Source organism: Linderina pennispora, assembly GCF_002104995.1.
Source record: "Linderina pennispora strain ATCC 12442 chromosome Unknown DL89scaffold_11, whole genome shotgun sequence".
NCBI classification, from domain to species: Eukaryota; Fungi; Kickxellomycota; class Kickxellomycetes; order Kickxellales; family Kickxellaceae; genus Linderina; species Linderina pennispora.
This window is the reverse complement of record NW_024468259.1, coordinates 649,189-665,818: the sequence shown is the minus strand read 5'-3', so window position 1 is coordinate 665,818 and position 16,630 is coordinate 649,189. Positions and strand designations below refer to the sequence as shown.

Sequence of the window (16,630 nt, the reverse complement as noted above, 5' to 3'; positions counted from 1 at the left end):
AGCAACAGGTATCTCAATGTAGGCCATCGGTCCTGAGACTAATAAAAAAGAGTCGACCAAAACAACGGAAACCGTAGTAAGCGAAAAAATTGAGCAGAAAATGGAAATAGCTTCTGGCACAGGCGGTACTACAGACTATCAGCCACCTAGTGCTTCTCACAATGAGAGTGTATCAGGTTAGTCAATAGCTTACCCTAAAAAGCTAGGAGGAGCCTTCGCCCTTGGAGCAGCAGGTAAGAGTGTAAGGGGGCTGCAGTTTAGTTACTAGTTCTCCTAGGCAAATGAGTGCATCGATCACCGCCGACAACCTACGACATATGCTCGACACCATTCATTGCCGAGGCCGGATATTGAATAGCTGTAATGGCATAGCCAGCCAGGAGGAAGTCATAGTGCCAATTAAATCAATGAATCTGAGCAACATTTATGCAGGCAGCTTATGCTCCATGTCACAAGGTGTTATGAGCATGACCCATGTCATCAGCACTGCCTTCCGCTCCGCTTCCTCCCCCGAATTAATTCCTTGGCGTGGCTCTTTAAAGACATGCAGGTTTGTCCACGCATAGACTGGAGCCTGTTCCCGAATTAGTACCAGTCTGGACAAATGCGCAGGCAGAGATTATTTTGTTCTCAGCTGGCTTCGGGAGTAATTTCCGGCTGCCAGCGAATGATGCAGGCAGATGACAAGACTAATAAACAAGGCACATTCTATAGACAGTGGAGGCAATGTACCGGTATACTGTGACCTCAGGGTATATTGGAATTTAATACAAGCAGCTGGCCACCGGGTCAGCAATGTGCTGGCAAACAGCAGGTGTTCCCAACCTTGGGCGAGAGGAGTGAGCGGCGAATAATGCAGCCAGGACATCAGCTGTACTCATGTGACAACCCCCTCGTTGATGGGAAAAAACAGGTGAATCGCCCACCAGGTGCATAAGGCTTTATCAGGCATGGATTGCCTCTCCCCACTGTGACAAGGTGGCTTCAAGAGATGTCAGAATAAGGACGCTGAGCGCATATATACAAAAGTGGAAGCTTGTTTGCAAATTTCTACGCCGGCACCTTTCGCCCGCCACCACCTTCTTTGTTTCCTCTGAGGTCTTATTCCAGCCGCAGCAGTCTATTTTTTGTACATATAAAGTTATTTACGCCAGACATGGCAGACAGTGAGACTAGCGCGCAGTCACTACGGGGGTCCCTGGAGTTCCCGAGCATCCAGCGAATCAAGGGGCTGCGGCGATCAGCATCGGCAAACAGCCGGCGGCAGTCGAATTTTTCGATACTGAGCGGATCCACACGCCGGAAACAGCGTAATGCCAAGCCCGCGGCCGGTGATTACGCGTGTGGACGCACCGGCACCAATAACCACGTCAGTTCCAGCACTGGACGTACTGATGCAGCAGCGCATGCAGCGCAAAGACACTGAATCCTGGGAGGCATCGTCTGAGTCCTAGCTCTCCGACTGTAGTCAGCATATCAGACACGGCGAAGTGTGCGCAGCATGTCGGACTTAACCCAGTGCCCGCCATCGCCAACAGCGCGCGTGACGGAGCTGCTGGATCGCATTGTTCCCGATGCCCCCAGCAGATGCGCGGCTTACATCACGACTACTTTGTGGTGGCAACAGTGGATGGGCAGCCGACAGTGCCGGAGAGATACCAGTGCCCGACGGCCATGTGCAGTGCGTCGTTTGCCAGCTTCGAGGGCCTTCGGGCGCATTGGAGCCAGCATCCGTGGAATCGGCGCGGCGTGCTGGTGCCAGTGACGGCGGGCGGGATCCGCCGGCTTAGTTTCTGGCAGCACAAGGTCAAATACGTCAAGTCGGTGTTGATGGGCAGGTATCGCGGCGATGGGCAGGGGGCGCGGTGGGGGAAAGCTGCGGTCGGGGTTGGGGCGGTGTCCATGTCAGATTTGGGCGACATCAGCCTCAGAGGCCCAAGGTCGTATCTTGTGTCGCCACGCATTCTGCCGATAGAGCAGGTGCGCAAGTGGGAAGAGCATAGAAGCATACCCGGATAAGCTGTCGACTGCTTTGGTTTTTGCTTCCCACACTGACGTCAGTGCAGACTAACAGAGATCGCCCTGTGGATTATATGATGGAAACAGCCACAGATGTTTTTGTAGATATCCACAGTTTCACCTGCCGTTAGCCCGAATGCTGTCAATAGCACCAATAGTATATTTCACAGAACAGCACTTCAGCACACACATTTTATAAGCTGATCGAATTCGCCGCTCTGCTGGCACAGTGTCCTGAACATACTGTCGCGCTTCCCCAGAAGCACTGCAGGAGTGTCAAACTCGGCAATCTTGCCCTTGTCCAGCACCAGCACGCGGTCATAGTTGATGATAGTCCGCAGTCGATGAGCAATGCAGAACAGCGTCGACCCAGCAAACTCTGAGGTGCAAACCGAGCGCTGGAACCGGCTATCGGTGTCAAAATCAACAGATGCAGTGGCTTCGTCCATGATAATGATCTTGGAGCGGCGCACCAGCGCCCTTGCCAGCGCCACCAGCTGGCGCTGCCCCAGAGATAGATTCTGACCATTCTCCTCCACTTTATCTTCCAGGCTGCCAATGACGCCAGGCATACGGATATCCATTACAATACCACCATTGTCAGTACGGGATTCATCTCGAAGCAAGCATGTCCTGCGCAGTGCATCCAGCAGAATTTCGTCAGGGCACTCATCGAATGGATCGAGGTTGAACCGAATCGTGCCATGGAACAACACCGGATCCTGTGGGATAATCGTAATAGCATTGCGCAGACGCTCTAGCCCAATCTGCGAAATATCGATTCCGTCCACGACTATCCGACCTTGAGCCGCCTCCACAAACCGCAAGAATGCAAGCGAAAGCGTTGACTTGCCGGCGCCAGTGCGTCCAACTACGCCAATCCTCTCTCCCGCATTGACATGGAATGTCAGGCTTTGCAAAACAGGCACTCCGGGTGTGTACTCGACGACCAGGCCATCTACAGTGATGGCTCCATGCTGTGGCCAGTCAGAAGGAGACAATGATACCCTTGTCCTCATGGTGCTCCTGCTCAATGTTCAAATAGCCGTCGATTCTCTCGACTGATCCAAGTTGCTGCTCGCAGTTAGAATAGCTGCGAATTGACATCATTAGGGCATCAGTGAATCCGGTGGCAAACACGAGCACAAACCCGGCAATTCCCGAATCAATCGAGTCCAGCCTAAGAAATAGGCCCACTGCAGTGGCAAACGAGATAATCAACGACAGGCATTCGATACTCGTGCTTAGCCAACGGTTTGCCGCCCACATCAGGTAAAACGGCCGGTTGTGGAAGTCCATCCGGCCCATAGCCTCCTTTGATATACATGTTTTGGGCACCGAAGGCGCGGATGGAGACAGCTCCGCCAATGACCTCGCTGAACAGCGACAGCAGCGGCTCCATTGTCACCAACTCCATGCGCTTCAATTCACGCTGAGCACCTAAATAGTATCTGGCGATCAACCCATAGCCGGCTGTTACCGCCACAGCAACGATGGCAAATGGCGGAGTGACGTAGGTGATGATGGCCAGGACAATTAAGGAATAGGTGAGTTGCGACAATGCCGAGCTGATGGTCTCGATTGGCAGCTCGTCGACGGTCCTGATGTCCTGTGCGAACCGGCTGATGATGTGGCCGATCGGCGTTGTGTCAAAGAAGCGGCCGTTCGCGTGGATCACCCTGTGGAGCAACTGGGTGTGCATGGAATGCGACGCCTGCATTCCTCCCCAGATCCCAAATACCCACTTTACCAGACGCATCGCGCTGACGAAGAACCCGATCGCCACAAACCATGACAGCCAAAATGCAGTCGAGTGTTCCGGACCAGGCTCAGCTGCACTACTGGACAAGTACCGGACAAGAGGCTGGAGAGACTGGTGTGCGGCTGGAATGGGCGATGTGTCTGTTACATCGTTGAGGGAGTTGATCCAGATTTTGATCCAGAATTCCTCCGACGTGTCTACTATGCACGAGGCCACCATCAGGAATGCCAGCGTAGACCAGAACCAGACCGAGCCACAGGCGCGAATATACCGGAAACCATATATGGGGCTTTACATATCCGGAGTTACGCACATCGTTGACCACTGGAGTGACTGCACTGGTCCTAGTGTGTCGCTCAGCGTTGTAGGTATCTTCAGACGTGAAGTCGCTGATTCCACTAGTTGACTTGCCGATCATGGTGGTGTCGCTGCTACCTTCTGCGTCATATTTGTCGAGCTCACCCAGGATCTTCCGAAAAGAAACCAGACGCCTGGACTTCCTGGGGCGATCCACGTAGCGCCACCTGGCCACCACGAAGAACCAAGACATAATCGCAGTGCTTGAGACACGCCAAGACATGGTGGGTAACCAAGATGCGAGTCCGGCCATGCATTAGCGGCGACTTGTTCAGTCAGACACTCATGCAAGATATGGCGGCCCGTGCTTGCATCAACGGCAGATAGGCAGTCGTCAATCAGCAGAATCTGCTTGCTTGAATACACAGCACGAGCCAGTGCAACCCGCTGCCTTTGGCCGCCAGACAGGGCAATGCCGCGCTCGCCTACTTCAGTCAAGTCGCCGGCTGGGAAAATGCGCAGATCGGGCTTCAGCGCACAAACACGCAAAACCTCCTCGTACCGCATCTGGTCGTAGCCACTGCCAAACAAAATATTATCCCTGATGGTCGCATTGCGCAGCCATGCCTCCTGCGCAACATAGGCGATGTCTGTAAACGATATGCTGCTGTCTTGTCAGTGCGATGATGTCACGGTAGTGGCTGCCATGACGGGCATCTGCAAGGAAAGCGTCGGCGACCGGAAGCACTATTCTGCCACTGGTCAGTTTCATCTCGCCCACCAGTGCCGAGAGAAGCGACGACTTTCCGCTTCCTGTCGGACCAGTGATAATCGAGAAGCCACCCGAAGGGGAATTTGGCAGAAATGCTCTTCAGTGAAAACTGCGCCCGGGAGAGGGTGCTCGAGTCAGACATGCATGTCACGTTGCTGGCTGAGAGTATGCCGGAGCTGCTGTTTCTGCTGCACGGCACAAGCAAAGGCGATTGCTCAGTAGACTCCCCGGAAATGGACAGGGCATGTTTTTTCACCACTGCACAGTCTAGAGTTTGCTGTTTGCCGGCCGCTGTGATGTCCCAGTGGAAGATCGGCTTCCACAAATCCAACCTCGGGCCAGTTGCCTGCTGAGCCACTACTAATGTCAATCCGTCTCATCAAGTGGCTGCATGTGGCCGCCATGCAAAAACTCGCTGACCCTGGAGAGCGCAACATACAAGCTAGCCATCCGGAACAAAAAAGTCCGAGATGTTGCTCAGCTGAGTTGCTGATCATATAGAACACGGCCAAGGAAGGGAAGACGATATCGGCCGTCAGTTTCTGGCCCAGAATACCGATATTGATGCCAAACACCACAATGAAAATAATGTTGGGCGTCGTCCACACCACCAAGTTTATCGGCAATGTAACTAGATATAGCAGCCACACTTCCACGCAGTTGCTGGGACCGGCTCTGAGAAATGGCCTGAGTGAAGCGCGACTCCCAGCCAAACAGCTTGACTGCACGCATGCCCTTCAGCATCTCGGTGATCATCGATAGGACGCTGGTCGCTGTATTTCAAAACCCGCCTGGTTATATGATGACAGCATTGCAATTACTCGTCCCAGACACCGGATAGTAAAGCGCAGTCAGAGCCAGGCCCACTAGTGCCGGGATCCCCAAGCAGGCTGTACAAGTACCAGGCCCCGATAGCAAACTGGAGCGGAATCGAGTACAGATCGCTCATGCTACGACGCGGCGCCGGCGATTCGCCGTGGAAATCTGAGGTCAGAATGCTAGCCAATTTGCCCTCGGCGCTCACATGGTCGGGTCCACCAGCCTGGTGCCTTTTGGCGACGCAGAGCCTTGTCGGTTATTTCTGCCACCAGAAACGACTGCAGCCGGAAGCAGATTTTGCGGCCCACCCACAATGCGTGGTTTTTTGTGAGCGACCGCAATGTCATTGTGGCCAAAAGCCCCACAGCATCCACATATATGGCACGCGACGCGCCGGGTTTTTCTGGTGCTCTTGGATCGACCACAAAATGCGCTGCATGAAAAACGGGCCCGAGAACGACAGCGTCGTGAACACTATCGACAGTGCAAGCTGGCTGAGCAGCTCTGGAGCAAATGTACGTGCCAGTGCCATATGCAGTGTGCGCTCTGGCACTGCATGCTTTATGTATCGGTGCCAGTTTGGTAGCGGGAGGTCTGCGACCTGCCAGCAAATAAAGGTCGCTGAAACCGAGCACATGCTGCTGCCCTTGGCGGAGTAGCGGGAGGACCCAGGAAAACGTCAGCCGGCTGAGTATTGATGCGCGGTCCTTCGGGCTGAGCTCACAGATGGATGCTGATCCGAGCACACCTGACTGAGCGGCGTCCAATATTCGTCACTCTTTTGGCTATCATCACATGCGCCTTTTTGCGCCACCAAAAGCAGCAAAAATAGCACGATAATTTCCAATATGCTGGTGGTGAAAAGTGCCACAGAGTTGGCAAAATGCTCGTCGTCGAAAACCCTGTCACTAGCATGCTGCGGAGAAAAGAACGTGAAATAGCACTCTGACACAGTCATTGCACACCGGGCAAGCACAGGAGCTACCAGCCAGTTATAGCAACCTGCCGTCGGCGTTTACTTTATGATATTCAATCAGCAGCTGCCGTGGCCAGAGACCAAAACACACCAGTCGCTGATGAATTGGCTAGCTGGTATCGACGCCAGCCTTTAGGGCTGATCACAATGCAGGTTGCCGATGAAAGCGCCAGGAGTAGAGTGAGCAGCAGCAAACTGGTGCAAGAGTCTGATTGTTGTAGGACCTGCGTACTCCGCTGCCGCGTGGACATAACGTGACGTTTAATATCCGCACAATACCTGGTAAGTACAAGTGTCAGCAGGGACATGGCAGGCCATACCGCGCCTATGCGGAAAGCAATCGCTGTTCAGCGAGTACCGCCAGCCGCTGGTTTCGCCACAGAATTCGTCGGTGCTGGCAAGATATGCATATGCATTAGCAGCTACATGGAGAGGCAGTAGTATCAGGGCAATACAGTACATGACATAGTATATATTGTGCGTCCCATGGCTGTAGTTCCAGGGTGGAAATGAATATTATTTGGAGGGAGGACTAGAAGGTCAATTTCTGGAGAGAGGAAAAAGGCTAAGGGACAGCTAGGAGGAGGAGGAGAAGGACAGGAACAGGACAGGATCAGGAGAAAATAAGGGAAGAGACTGGTGTCAATATTAAAAATAAAAATAAAAATAAAAAAAAACAGGGGCTTGGGGAGAGGATGGACAGGGAAAAAGGGATATACAACTGTACATGCAGATCAGTAGTTTCTTTGACATGTCGTTTGTGTTTCTCTGCTACTTTCCCAATTCGCATGTCTGATGGCGGAGTATATAGGAAATATTCAGGTTGTTAACATCTGGATGTTTATGTGTATATATCTTGGGGGGTTCTAGGAGAAAAGGAACAGGAGATAAGGAACCCAGTTCAGTCGCATCAGGCATGTCCGAAATCTTTGACTGCTCTGCCTGCCGCTGCAATGCAGCTAGCAAAGGCAAGCAGGGCATGGCACATGGTGACGTCAGTGGCAATTGTCTCTGGACGCACAATAGACCTCATATTGCTGCACATACCGTGGTGGCGACACCGGTGATGCTACCACAAGCGCCCACAGGAAGCCCTCTAGTGCCCACCTCCATAGGTTCTTTTGCAGGTACGTGGCAAACTTGAAAGAGCAACGATATCCACAGCCTAGTATCTCTTTTATCTGTTCAGTTTCAAGACTATATAAGACGTAAGAAATTTATACTCAGCCCGCATTCCATTACTAAGTGAATGAATGAATGAATAAATAAATAAAAATTGGAAAATGATATTGGATAGTATTGATTTATGCTGAGCATACCGAGCATCTACCTTCGGCTATGGATTGTCATTGTCAAATCCTTCTCATCAGTGCTCTTAAAGCTGAAGGCAAAACCAACCAGCTTCAGCACGAGTTGCGTCGTTGTCAGATTCCATTTATCAGCAAGAACGCTACATGCACGCGCACCATTGATGGACAACACCGGCCTTGCGTCCCAACATGAGGCAGCGCAGAATATCATTATTTGCGCACTGTAAGCAGCGTCTGATTACCATCCTCTTGCCGCCTGACCAAGGTGATGCATTTGGTGGTAGGCTGATACCTTTTAATAAACGAATATGTGGCTACGAGCTTTATGGAATGAAATAACCTGGAAATTCTGCTGAGGAGAAAACAGTACTATGTAGTTACTCTGGGCCATATATATGTGGGCATGCTTGGGGTTTGTCTCATAGTGGCACAGCGCCTGGTGAGGCACAGATGTCAGCAGAAGCAACCCCGATGCATTGCCGATTTTACACCGGTATTCTGCTGCTGAACTTGCCTGGGTGTGGCTGCATATACTCTGACACATCCTGAAGCACAAGCGATCATGGGCACAATGTGTGGGCTAACCTGCATTCACATTATCGTGGGATGAGATTTCCAGGCAGGAGAATGGCTACCTCTTCTCTCATACAGTCAATGTCTTTTCCGGCTTATTCTCGTCCAGTATGGTTTTACAACGCCTTCTAGCAAGGGACATTCAGTATACACGTAGAACTCGCTTCACTATCGTTCTGGCGCATCTCCAATAGCAGTTGCTGTACGGGGAAAGAAACTGCAGCCAGCCGTTTCGGGCAAAATACGGGAGGATCTACTACAGTCTAGCGGGAATGCACTCCAGCCCTAACCCACCTGCTGCAGCACATAAAAAATAGTGCAGTTCTGGGAGAATGGACAAGAATCCATTGTTTTTCTTTATTGTCGCCACAGATTTATACTTGTCATCAGTTTTTCCAAGCATGTCAGCAGCTACTGGATCCATCACGCTTCGCACGGGGCTGAAGATGCCGACGGTTGGGTTTGGGCTGTGGAAGATCGAGAAGGCAGTGGCAGCCACGCAAGTGTACAATGCAATCAAGGCTGGGTACCGGCTGCTGGACGGGGCGTGCGACTACGGCAACGAGGTGGAGGTCGGACAAGGAATCCGCAGAGCGATCTCCGAGGGCATTGTGCAGCGCTCGGACCTGTTCATCACCAGCAAGCTCTGGTGCACGTACCACCACCGCGAGCACGTGAAGCCAGCACTGACGCGCACCCTGCAGGACCTCGGCCTGGACTATGTGGACCTGTATCTGGTTCACTTCCCGATCTCGCTAAAGTACGTGCCGTTTGAGACGCGGTACCCGCCCGAGTGGCATTACGACAGCGGCAAGGTCGAGCTGGACCCGGTGCCGTTCAGCGAGACGTGGTCGGGCATGGAGGAGCTGTATGATCTGGGATTGGCGAGGAACATTGGGAATTTCCAATACCGCCGGGGCGTTGGTATATGATATTTTGTCGTACGCCAGGGTGAAGCCGGCGGTCATGCAGATTGAAGTCCACCCGTATCTGGTCAGGAAGGAGTTGGTGGAGCTGGCGCAGCGCGAGGGCATCGCGGTCACGGCGTTTTCGTCGTTCGGCGACACCAGCTATAAGCAGATTGGCATGGTGCCGGAGGGGATTACGCCGCTGCTCGAGCACGAGGCTATAAGGGAGATTGCGCAAAAGCACGGGAAGACCAGCGCGCAGGTTCTGCTGCGGTGGGCGGTTGAGCGGGATATTGCGGTGATCCCAAAGTCGTCGAATGCGGAGCGGCTCAAGGCAGAATCTGGATGTGCTTGGGTTTGAGCTGTCCAAGGAGGAGATGGCGCAGATTAGTGGGTTGGACCGGAAGCTCATCTTCAACGACCCGGCGATTTATGCAAACTGCCCGATTTGGGCAAAGCTGAGTAGATTTTGTGGGTGATCAAGAAAGAGGATCAATGCGATGAACAGCTATTGGTGGGGAGAGGGCAAGTGTCAACAATGGGGAAATGTGAAAAAAAAAGCTAGCGACTGGCCTTGCGCACAGAGTCGCTAATGCCAGCTTTTCCACCCAATTCACAGCGTTAAATTCAGAAACACACCCCCTTTTTCATACTTTTATCCCTTAGAGTTATATATATATTTTTCTTAGAAACAGTACGTTCTTTTGACAGTAATATGCTGAGGTCGCAGTCGGGTGGTTCGACTGAGACAGTGGCTCAGACACAGGCAGCGACAGGAAGCAGCGATCCTGGTAGCGGTGCGGATCCGGCCGTTCAACGCCAAGGAGGAAGCGCAGCTCGAGCAGGCGGACGAGCGGCAATATGTACCGACAGCCAGCAACTTTATGCACTACGCGGAGGCAGCACGTTCCTCGGGCAAGACGCTGCGCAAGGTAGTGCATCGCGATTGACGAGCACGTGCTGGTGTTTGATCCGGCAGACGAGAACGACACGGGCGGGCGGGCGGTGCCGATGGGGGCGAGCAACAAAAGACACAAGGACATGCGGTTTGCGTTTGACCGGGTGTATGACGAAACCAGCACGCAGCAGGACGTGTACCAGGGCACGACAAAGGGCCTGCTGGATGCGGTCCTGGGGGGATTCAACGCAACGGTGTTTGCCTATGGAGCCACAGGGTGCGGCAAGACATTTACGATTACGGGCAGCGAAAATGATCCTGGGGTGGTGGTGCTGGCTATGCAGGAGCTGTTTGAGCGCATTGAAAAGTCAGACAATGAGGTGGAGGTGACGGTGTCGTATCTGGAGGTGTATAATGAGATCGATCCGCGATCTGCTGGGCGACGGGCGGGCACTGGCGCTGCGGGACGATGCGCGGCAAAGCGTGACGGTGGCGGGACTGAGCGCCCACCGGCCGGAGAATGCCCAGGCGGTGATGCAGTTGCTGGCGAGGGGCAACAAGAACCGCACGATGAGCGCGACGGCGGCCAATGCAGTGTCGTCGCGCAGCCATGCGGTTCTGCAGGTGCAGGTGAGGCAGACGCCGCGCGGGGGCAGCGGGCTGGCGACGCACGTGATGGCAGCTACCCTTAGCATCATCGACCTGGCGGGCAGCGAGCGGGCGACGGTTGCGCAGGGCAAGCGGGTGCGTGAGGGCGCCAACATCAACCGGTCCTTGCTGGCGCTGGCCAACTGCATCAACGCGCTGAGCGACAAGCGGCAGAGGCACGTGCCGTACCGGGACTCGAAGCTGACGCGGCTGCTGAAGTTTGCGCTGGCCGGGAACAGCCGGACGGCGATGATCACGTGCGTCTCCCCCTCGTCAGTGTACTACGAGGAGACCCACAACACGCTAAAGTACGCTAGACCGCGCCAAGCGCATTGCGACGCACGTGCAGCGCAACACGCAGTCGGCGGCGGTGCCGCTGGCGCAGTACCAGAAGCGGATCCGCGAGCAGAGCCAGGAGATCACCAGATTACGCAAGGCGTTTGCAGGATCAAAGACGGCGGTCGGGCGACGAGACGGGCGCCGAGGCGATGCGGGCATTGCGGCAGCAGACGCTGGCAGCGCAGGCGGTGCAGGATGCGCGGAATGCGCTGGCGCGCGCGTATGCGCCGGTGCGAGAGGCGCGGTGGGAGTATGCGTCGTCGGCGACGGCCGCGCAGTGGTACGACTACTGCCTGGCGGGGCTGCGCGAGTGGACGGAGCGGGCGGCGGTGCTCCAGGTGACCGGCGCCCCGCAGCAGGCGTTCCGGCGGCAGACCGATGCGTTGACGCGCGAGCTGGTGCGTGAGCGGGCAGTGCTGGGGCGGCGCGCGCAGCACGCAGCGCAGCAGATCGACCAGTACACGCGGGAGGCCGAGCAGCAGCAGACGCCGCGGATACTGGCGGGCGAGCAACTGCGGCAGGTGGAGCAGGAGCACCGCGTGCTGTCGTTGCAGGCCGAGCGCAACGCTCTAAGAAGGCATGCCGAGATGGCCGAGCAGATGGCTGCGGCATTGGCGCGCCAGAACGCCCTGCTGATGCGCCTGGCCGCCGAATGCATGCTGGGCAGTGCCGCTGAGCGCCTGCCTGACGCGTATCTGCAGGCGATCGCCGGCTTCACCGAAGCCACCGGCGCTGCCCGCCGCGCCATGGAAGACGTCAGGGCGGCCGGCGGCGCCGCGGCCTGGACGTTCGACGGGTCGTCGCTGGTGCCGCCGTCGCCGATTGTGCCGCGCACGCCGACCAGCGTTTCCCGCACTATGCCGCCGCCGCAGCTCAAACTGGCCGACGCCAATAACGGAAGGCGCCCGGCGCCGCAGCTCCGCCTGACTGAGAACAAGGAACAAGCCCAGGTGAGCGCCCGGCGAAGCGCCGGCGGCAGCCGGCCGGCGATGTGTTCACAAGGCTCACGCGCAAGCGGCGCCGGCACAGCTCCAGCGACGACGACGACGGGTCGGAGGGCGCAAAGGCGGGCAAAAGCGCAATGCCTGCTATGTCTCCGCGCCCGCCCCCCAAGGAGCCGTCGGACGACCTGGACGAGTCGTTTGCGTCGGCGAGCAGCTCGGGCACGAACAACCCGCGCCACGAGCCGCCGCCCCCGGCCGCACAGCCCGTCAAGGGCATTCTGAAGACCAGCAAGGCGTCGGGAGCACCCGGCCCTGTGCGGTTCGGCAGCGCGCGCCGGAAATCCCGCCATGCGCAGCGCCCGCCCCCCGGCACCCGCGCAAAGCCCGCCACGCCCACCAAGACCACGCCCACCACGCCCACCGTGACTGCGCGTGAACTGACCTTCCGGTCGCTGGGCGGCGCCAAGAAGCCCGGCGCGTCAGTAAACTAATCTTATTCTTGTGTATCTTTTTTATTTGAGTCTGTGGTACTTTTGCAGTATCTCGTCGCTCGCGCTTAGACATCTGCATGTAGTCGTGGTCCAGCTCGTGGTCATACCCGAGCAGGTGGCAGATGCCGTGCGTGAATAGTATCGGGAGCCGCTCGCCCAGTGCGTCGTTGTGCTGCCGGCAGTCCTTGAGAATATACGGCATTGCCAGGAACATGTCGCCGAGGTTCATGTCGTCCTCCTTGCCTGTCCGCGGCAGATCCACCTCGGCTCTTTCCACCTAATCCCAATCCTCTTAGTGCTGCCGAAAGGCTTCCTTGCGCATGCTGGTTCTTTATGCTCACCTGGTGGAATGGGAAACGATAAAATATCCGTGGCCCGGTCTTTGCCCCGGTACGTCCTATTGAGCTCCTGGATCCTAGCATTGTCCACGAAATGCACCCCAATGTCCCAATCCCTGTACCCGCTGCACTGCATAAGCTGCTCGATCTGCCTCTGGATCGTCCGCAATGGCAGCCAGACTAGTCGCTGCTGATTCACTATCCAAGACCATGAGAAATAACGCCCTTTGTCAAGCAGATTGCAGCAAAAATACCATTTCTCTTGTTCCGATTTGTTTTGCCTGCCGCCCCCGGTATGTCCGGGACCCTTGAGATATGGGAGGGGGATGCCATGAAGAAAATGCTGTGTACCAGGATGCAAGCAGGAATATGCCCTGGCTTTTTTCTTCTTCTTCTTCTTCTTCTTTTGTTTCTAAGCCGATGTTTCTATCCTCCGCTGGATCGGATGCTGCCAACTAGAGGCTGTGCTAGAAGAAAAAAACGACACATGTATAAAACCGGTTTGAACTTGTCTGCCAAATCCCCCTACCACCACGCGCGCCTCTAGCTAAGGGTCGTCTGCATATGCCCATCATCCACTACGAATTCTGTTTTTTTCTTTCTTTACAGCAGCCTGTCAATATCCTTGCTCTTCATCCACACACAAAAGCCCCTCCGGTCTAGGTTCCTTTTTATACAAAAAACAAAGTGTTATTCAACAGAAAAAAGGAAAGGGAAAGAATTAATTCCAGGATGCCGCGAAACTAAACGAGATTATCAAATAAAGCCACACAAATCGGCAGACTCTTTTAGTTGCCGCTCTCGCTCTTGACATCAGCCGTCCTCGGCATCCAGCGTGCGCACCGACCGGGGCGCCAGCGACGGATTGGGCAGGTTAAAGTAGCTGTTGCCCGTATTGATCAGATCCGACGCCGCAATATACCAGGCAATCAGCGCCGTGAACAGGCCAAAGTACCCGCCGGCCTTGGTGACATCGCTCTTGCCCGTCCAGTCGCCTGCGCACAGCAGAATAAACGTAATATCCAGGAACGCAAACAGCAGGCAGAGCCCCAGGTTGGTGCGCAGGGTGGCCAGGAAGAAAATAAACGTCATGATGACCCAGCCCAGCAGGAAAATGCCCAAGGCGTGGGCCTTGACGTTGCCGCCGGCCTTGGTCAGGGCGTCCAGGAACGCCGAATGCCGGCGTGATAATCACGCCGTATGCCATCCAGAAGCCGCCGTACGAGGTGAATCGCCGTGGCGCCGAATGTGTTGTTGGAGGCGAATTCCCACATGCCCGCCAAAATCTGGCAGAGCCCGCCGTAGAAGAAGGCCAGGCCCAATACGAATATTGGGCGGCGAGCCCATTTTCTGCCCGATGCCGCCGTTGTGCAGCGACAGGACGAATGTCGTCAGCGCGAATGACGAGAGACCCAGCGGGCCTGGGTTGGCAAACTTGCGGAAATGCGCCATTTACTGGAGGGGGAGTTATATGTGGAGGAGGAGAGAAAAGAGTTAATTATGTAATGGAATGCTGTTTGTGACTTGCAAAAACAACATCTTGCGGGAAAGGCCAGGTCGCTTTATATATCCAGAAATGTTCGGACACCGCCCAGAGCTGGGGACTGCAAAACGAGGTGTGGAAAAAATTTGGTCAGGCCTCAATGGCGTCTGCCCGCCTTTGCGAGCGAAAAGCCTGCAACGAGCGTCCCTACTGTGAAAGAGTGCTTTTTTTGTTGTTCGCCACTTGTTGTTTTCTTCTGCACACTGAGCTGAATCGTAAATCCCCTAGAAGCATATAGGGCCATGCCAGTCTGTTAGGTCAACGTAGGGTGATCTACACCTCCCCCTTCCCCCCTCCCACGGAATAACCAGCGGATCCGCCCGCCTTTCCTTTCCCCCCTGTGCCCTGTCAGAATCCCGCCGTCGCAAAAAAAGAATACCAGGTTTGCCGCCTGCTGTAAAACGTGCCCACATTGGGTGTCGTCCCACTCCACCTCCCTCATGACTTTTTTTGTGCCCACCCGACGAACATGTCCGCTTTGTCCACGGCCCCTATGCCATTGAGATAGCGCCTCCATGGTGGAACCAACAATAAGACATACTGCGTTCCTATTCTGCTGTGTGAGCCACGGATCTGGTGGCAGCTGGCTTTCTTTTTCACCACCCGATGAGCATTGGATACCTTACATTCTTGTGCCGAACAGTCTTGCAAAGACATTGAAAAGCCAACCACCCCCACCACTCTCCTGCAAGGGCATTGGCAAGAGCCAGGTGCTCTATGTCATCTACAACAGCCAACAGAGGGAGACTGCGGCCCCGGTAAAAAAAAACGACATTCACTGGCTGAGTCGCACACCACGGATCTGCCTGCCTGCCAATTGCACGCCAGTGATCAGACACCCCCTTCCCAATGCTTTCTCCGAGCACCCCACATGAGCAGCCATTTGAGATCGCATCCCTGTCGCTGAGTCCGTCTTTTTTGCGTGATCCCGCCCCTTTCCATTATCTAGCACCAATAATCCATACACAAACCTCGGGCCTGGCATGGGCGATTTCCCGCTGTGCATGTCTGCATCAGCATATGGCTGGGGGAGCGACTCGGTCAATGCATCCCGAGCTTTTAGGATTTGCCGCTTGTGCCCCATGAAATTCCCATCTCATATGCGTGCAAGGTGGATTTGCTTCGCTGGAAGAAAACAAAAAAGCAATCCTGCCACATCGTCCTTTTTGTCGGCTTCTCTGGCATTCCTCGCGCCGACATGCCGCGCCCAGCTTCAGCAATAGCCTGGATCACATGAAGCGGTTTTTACAAAAAAAGATAAGATAGGAGTGGCTTTTTCTTCTGCAAGGCCGGTGCGACTGATACGGGAGAGTGGGAAACAGGAAACCAGCAGGATGAATGGTGGGCATGTGCACTTGCCAGAACTGTTCTTGGAACGTGTGCCATGTAATGCAGGAGCAAAATAAAATCTTTGCGGCCGACTGCGAGATAAGAAGCGGCAAGGCCTTGTGCCGTCTCTTGGGCATTATCGTCTTGTGCATGTGGATCATTTGGGACAGCTTTTTGAGCCCACAGAAAAACAAGATCCAAAATAAGGTCTCATTCATAATTTGGGGGATATACTAGTGTCATCTGAGGGCCCAAGCGTTGATTTTTCCAGGTCTGACGACCCTTAGTCAGCCTATTATGTTCGCATGGGTCATTTTGTATGTTACTGCATATCCGTGGTATATTTCATTTTCGGTTACGGTATATCCGAATGCCAGAACCTGCCTCATGCACTCGCGTGCTATGCAGACAGCACGGCGAAAAAAAGTAATGGAGTTGTCGGTATTAAAGGGAGCTGCTGAGCGTGTCGTTATTGGGTGCTTACAGAGCGGACCCGCAGTCTACAGTGCAGATCCTAGTCAAGTACCAAAGTGCGGCGATATAAAAAATATTCCCATGGGTGTTTTTAGCGCATCCGTTTCCTTATCAGTCGGGCTTGTGAAACATGGCTCGTTCGCCTTTCCCCTACATGTCGGCAATCTCTTGTGCCTTGGCAATGCTCTGA

At 54.6% G+C, this 16,630-nt stretch overlaps 8 protein-coding genes across 8 annotated transcripts; 5 read left to right on the top strand and 3 right to left on the bottom strand.

Moving 5' to 3' along the window:
- Window positions 1-1,156: 1,156 nt before the first annotated feature.
- Window positions 1,157-2,019, top strand: DL89DRAFT_294542 (uncharacterized protein; the record flags this gene model as incomplete). Its single annotated transcript, XM_040890527.1, has 3 exons — window positions 1,157-1,266; window positions 1,322-1,441; window positions 1,473-2,019. The coding sequence occupies 3 exons, from the start codon at window positions 1,157-1,159 to the stop codon at window positions 2,017-2,019; spliced, it is 777 nt and encodes a 258-aa protein (XP_040741872.1).
- Window positions 2,020-2,198: 179 nt separating this feature from the next.
- Window positions 2,199-6,201, bottom strand: DL89DRAFT_294541 (P-loop containing nucleoside triphosphate hydrolase protein; the record flags this gene model as incomplete). Its single annotated transcript, XM_040890526.1, has 13 exons — window positions 2,199-2,977; window positions 3,027-3,333; window positions 3,377-3,709; window positions 3,770-3,883; window positions 3,929-3,981; window positions 4,091-4,250; window positions 4,279-4,404; window positions 4,457-4,708; window positions 4,737-4,880; window positions 5,375-5,525; window positions 5,554-5,616; window positions 5,672-5,892; window positions 6,055-6,201. The coding sequence occupies 13 exons, from the start codon at window positions 6,199-6,201 to the stop codon at window positions 2,199-2,201; spliced, it is 2,850 nt and encodes a 949-aa protein (XP_040741871.1).
- A 2,689-nt stretch (window positions 6,202-8,890) lies between these two features.
- On the top strand, window positions 8,891-9,942 carry DL89DRAFT_269168 (xylose reductase). Its single transcript, XM_040888191.1, has 3 exons — window positions 8,891-9,396; window positions 9,479-9,748; window positions 9,771-9,942. The coding sequence occupies exons 1-3, from the start codon at window positions 8,930-8,932 to the stop codon at window positions 9,913-9,915; spliced, it is 882 nt and encodes a 293-aa protein (XP_040741870.1). The 5' UTR covers window positions 8,891-8,929; the 3' UTR covers window positions 9,916-9,942.
- A 2,152-nt stretch (window positions 9,943-12,094) lies between these two features.
- On the top strand, window positions 12,095-12,796 carry DL89DRAFT_269167 (uncharacterized protein; the record flags this gene model as incomplete). The annotated part of the gene is made up of 1 exon (XM_040888190.1): window positions 12,095-12,796. A coding segment is annotated over one exon (489 nt), but the record flags the coding sequence as incomplete, so codon positions are not given.
- DL89DRAFT_294539 (zincin) lies at window positions 12,778-13,230 on the bottom strand (the record flags this gene model as incomplete). Its single annotated transcript, XM_040890525.1, has 3 exons — window positions 12,778-12,829; window positions 12,864-13,025; window positions 13,115-13,230. The coding sequence occupies 3 exons, from the start codon at window positions 13,228-13,230 to the stop codon at window positions 12,778-12,780; spliced, it is 330 nt and encodes a 109-aa protein (XP_040741868.1).
- Window positions 13,231-13,284: 54 nt separating this feature from the next.
- DL89DRAFT_40112 (uncharacterized protein) lies at window positions 13,285-13,739 on the top strand. Its single transcript, XM_040891630.1, has one exon. The coding sequence runs from the start codon at window positions 13,390-13,392 to the stop codon at window positions 13,639-13,641; it is 252 nt and encodes an 83-aa protein (XP_040741867.1). The 5' UTR covers window positions 13,285-13,389; the 3' UTR covers window positions 13,642-13,739.
- Window positions 13,740-13,907: 168 nt separating this feature from the next.
- DL89DRAFT_278836 (uncharacterized protein) lies at window positions 13,908-14,561 on the bottom strand (the record flags this gene model as incomplete). The annotated part of the gene is made up of 3 exons (XM_040889534.1): window positions 14,473-14,561; window positions 14,318-14,444; window positions 13,908-14,243 (listed from the first exon to the last, which is right to left on the bottom strand). The coding sequence occupies exons 1-3, from the start codon at window positions 14,544-14,546 to the stop codon at window positions 13,908-13,910; spliced, it is 537 nt and encodes a 178-aa protein (XP_040741866.1). The 5' UTR covers window positions 14,547-14,561.
- A 482-nt stretch (window positions 14,562-15,043) lies between these two features.
- On the top strand, window positions 15,044-15,598 carry DL89DRAFT_40105 (uncharacterized protein). Its single transcript, XM_040891629.1, has one exon. It carries the CDS (start codon window positions 15,153-15,155, stop codon window positions 15,510-15,512), a length of 360 nt encoding a protein of 119 aa, XP_040741865.1. The 5' UTR covers window positions 15,044-15,152; the 3' UTR covers window positions 15,513-15,598.
- Window positions 15,599-16,630: the final 1,032 nt, after the last annotated feature.

What these genes read in the sequence shown, in the direction of transcription:
- DL89DRAFT_269168 (XM_040888191.1), top strand. Translation starts at nt 8,930, where the DNA reads ATGTCAGCAGCTACTGGATCCATCACGCTTCGCACGGGGCTGAAGATG. An exon ending in TGGTCGGGCATGGAGGAGCT is followed by an intron (nt 9,397 to 9,478) that starts GTATGATCTGGG and finishes GTCGTACGCCAG; the next exon opens with GGTGAAGCCGGCGGTCATGC.
- DL89DRAFT_40112 (XM_040891630.1), top strand. Translation starts at nt 13,390, where the DNA reads ATGTCCGGGACCCTTGAGATATGGGAGGGGGATGCCATGAAGAAAATG.
- DL89DRAFT_40105 (XM_040891629.1), top strand. Translation starts at nt 15,153, where the DNA reads ATGGTGGAACCAACAATAAGACATACTGCGTTCCTATTCTGCTGTGTG.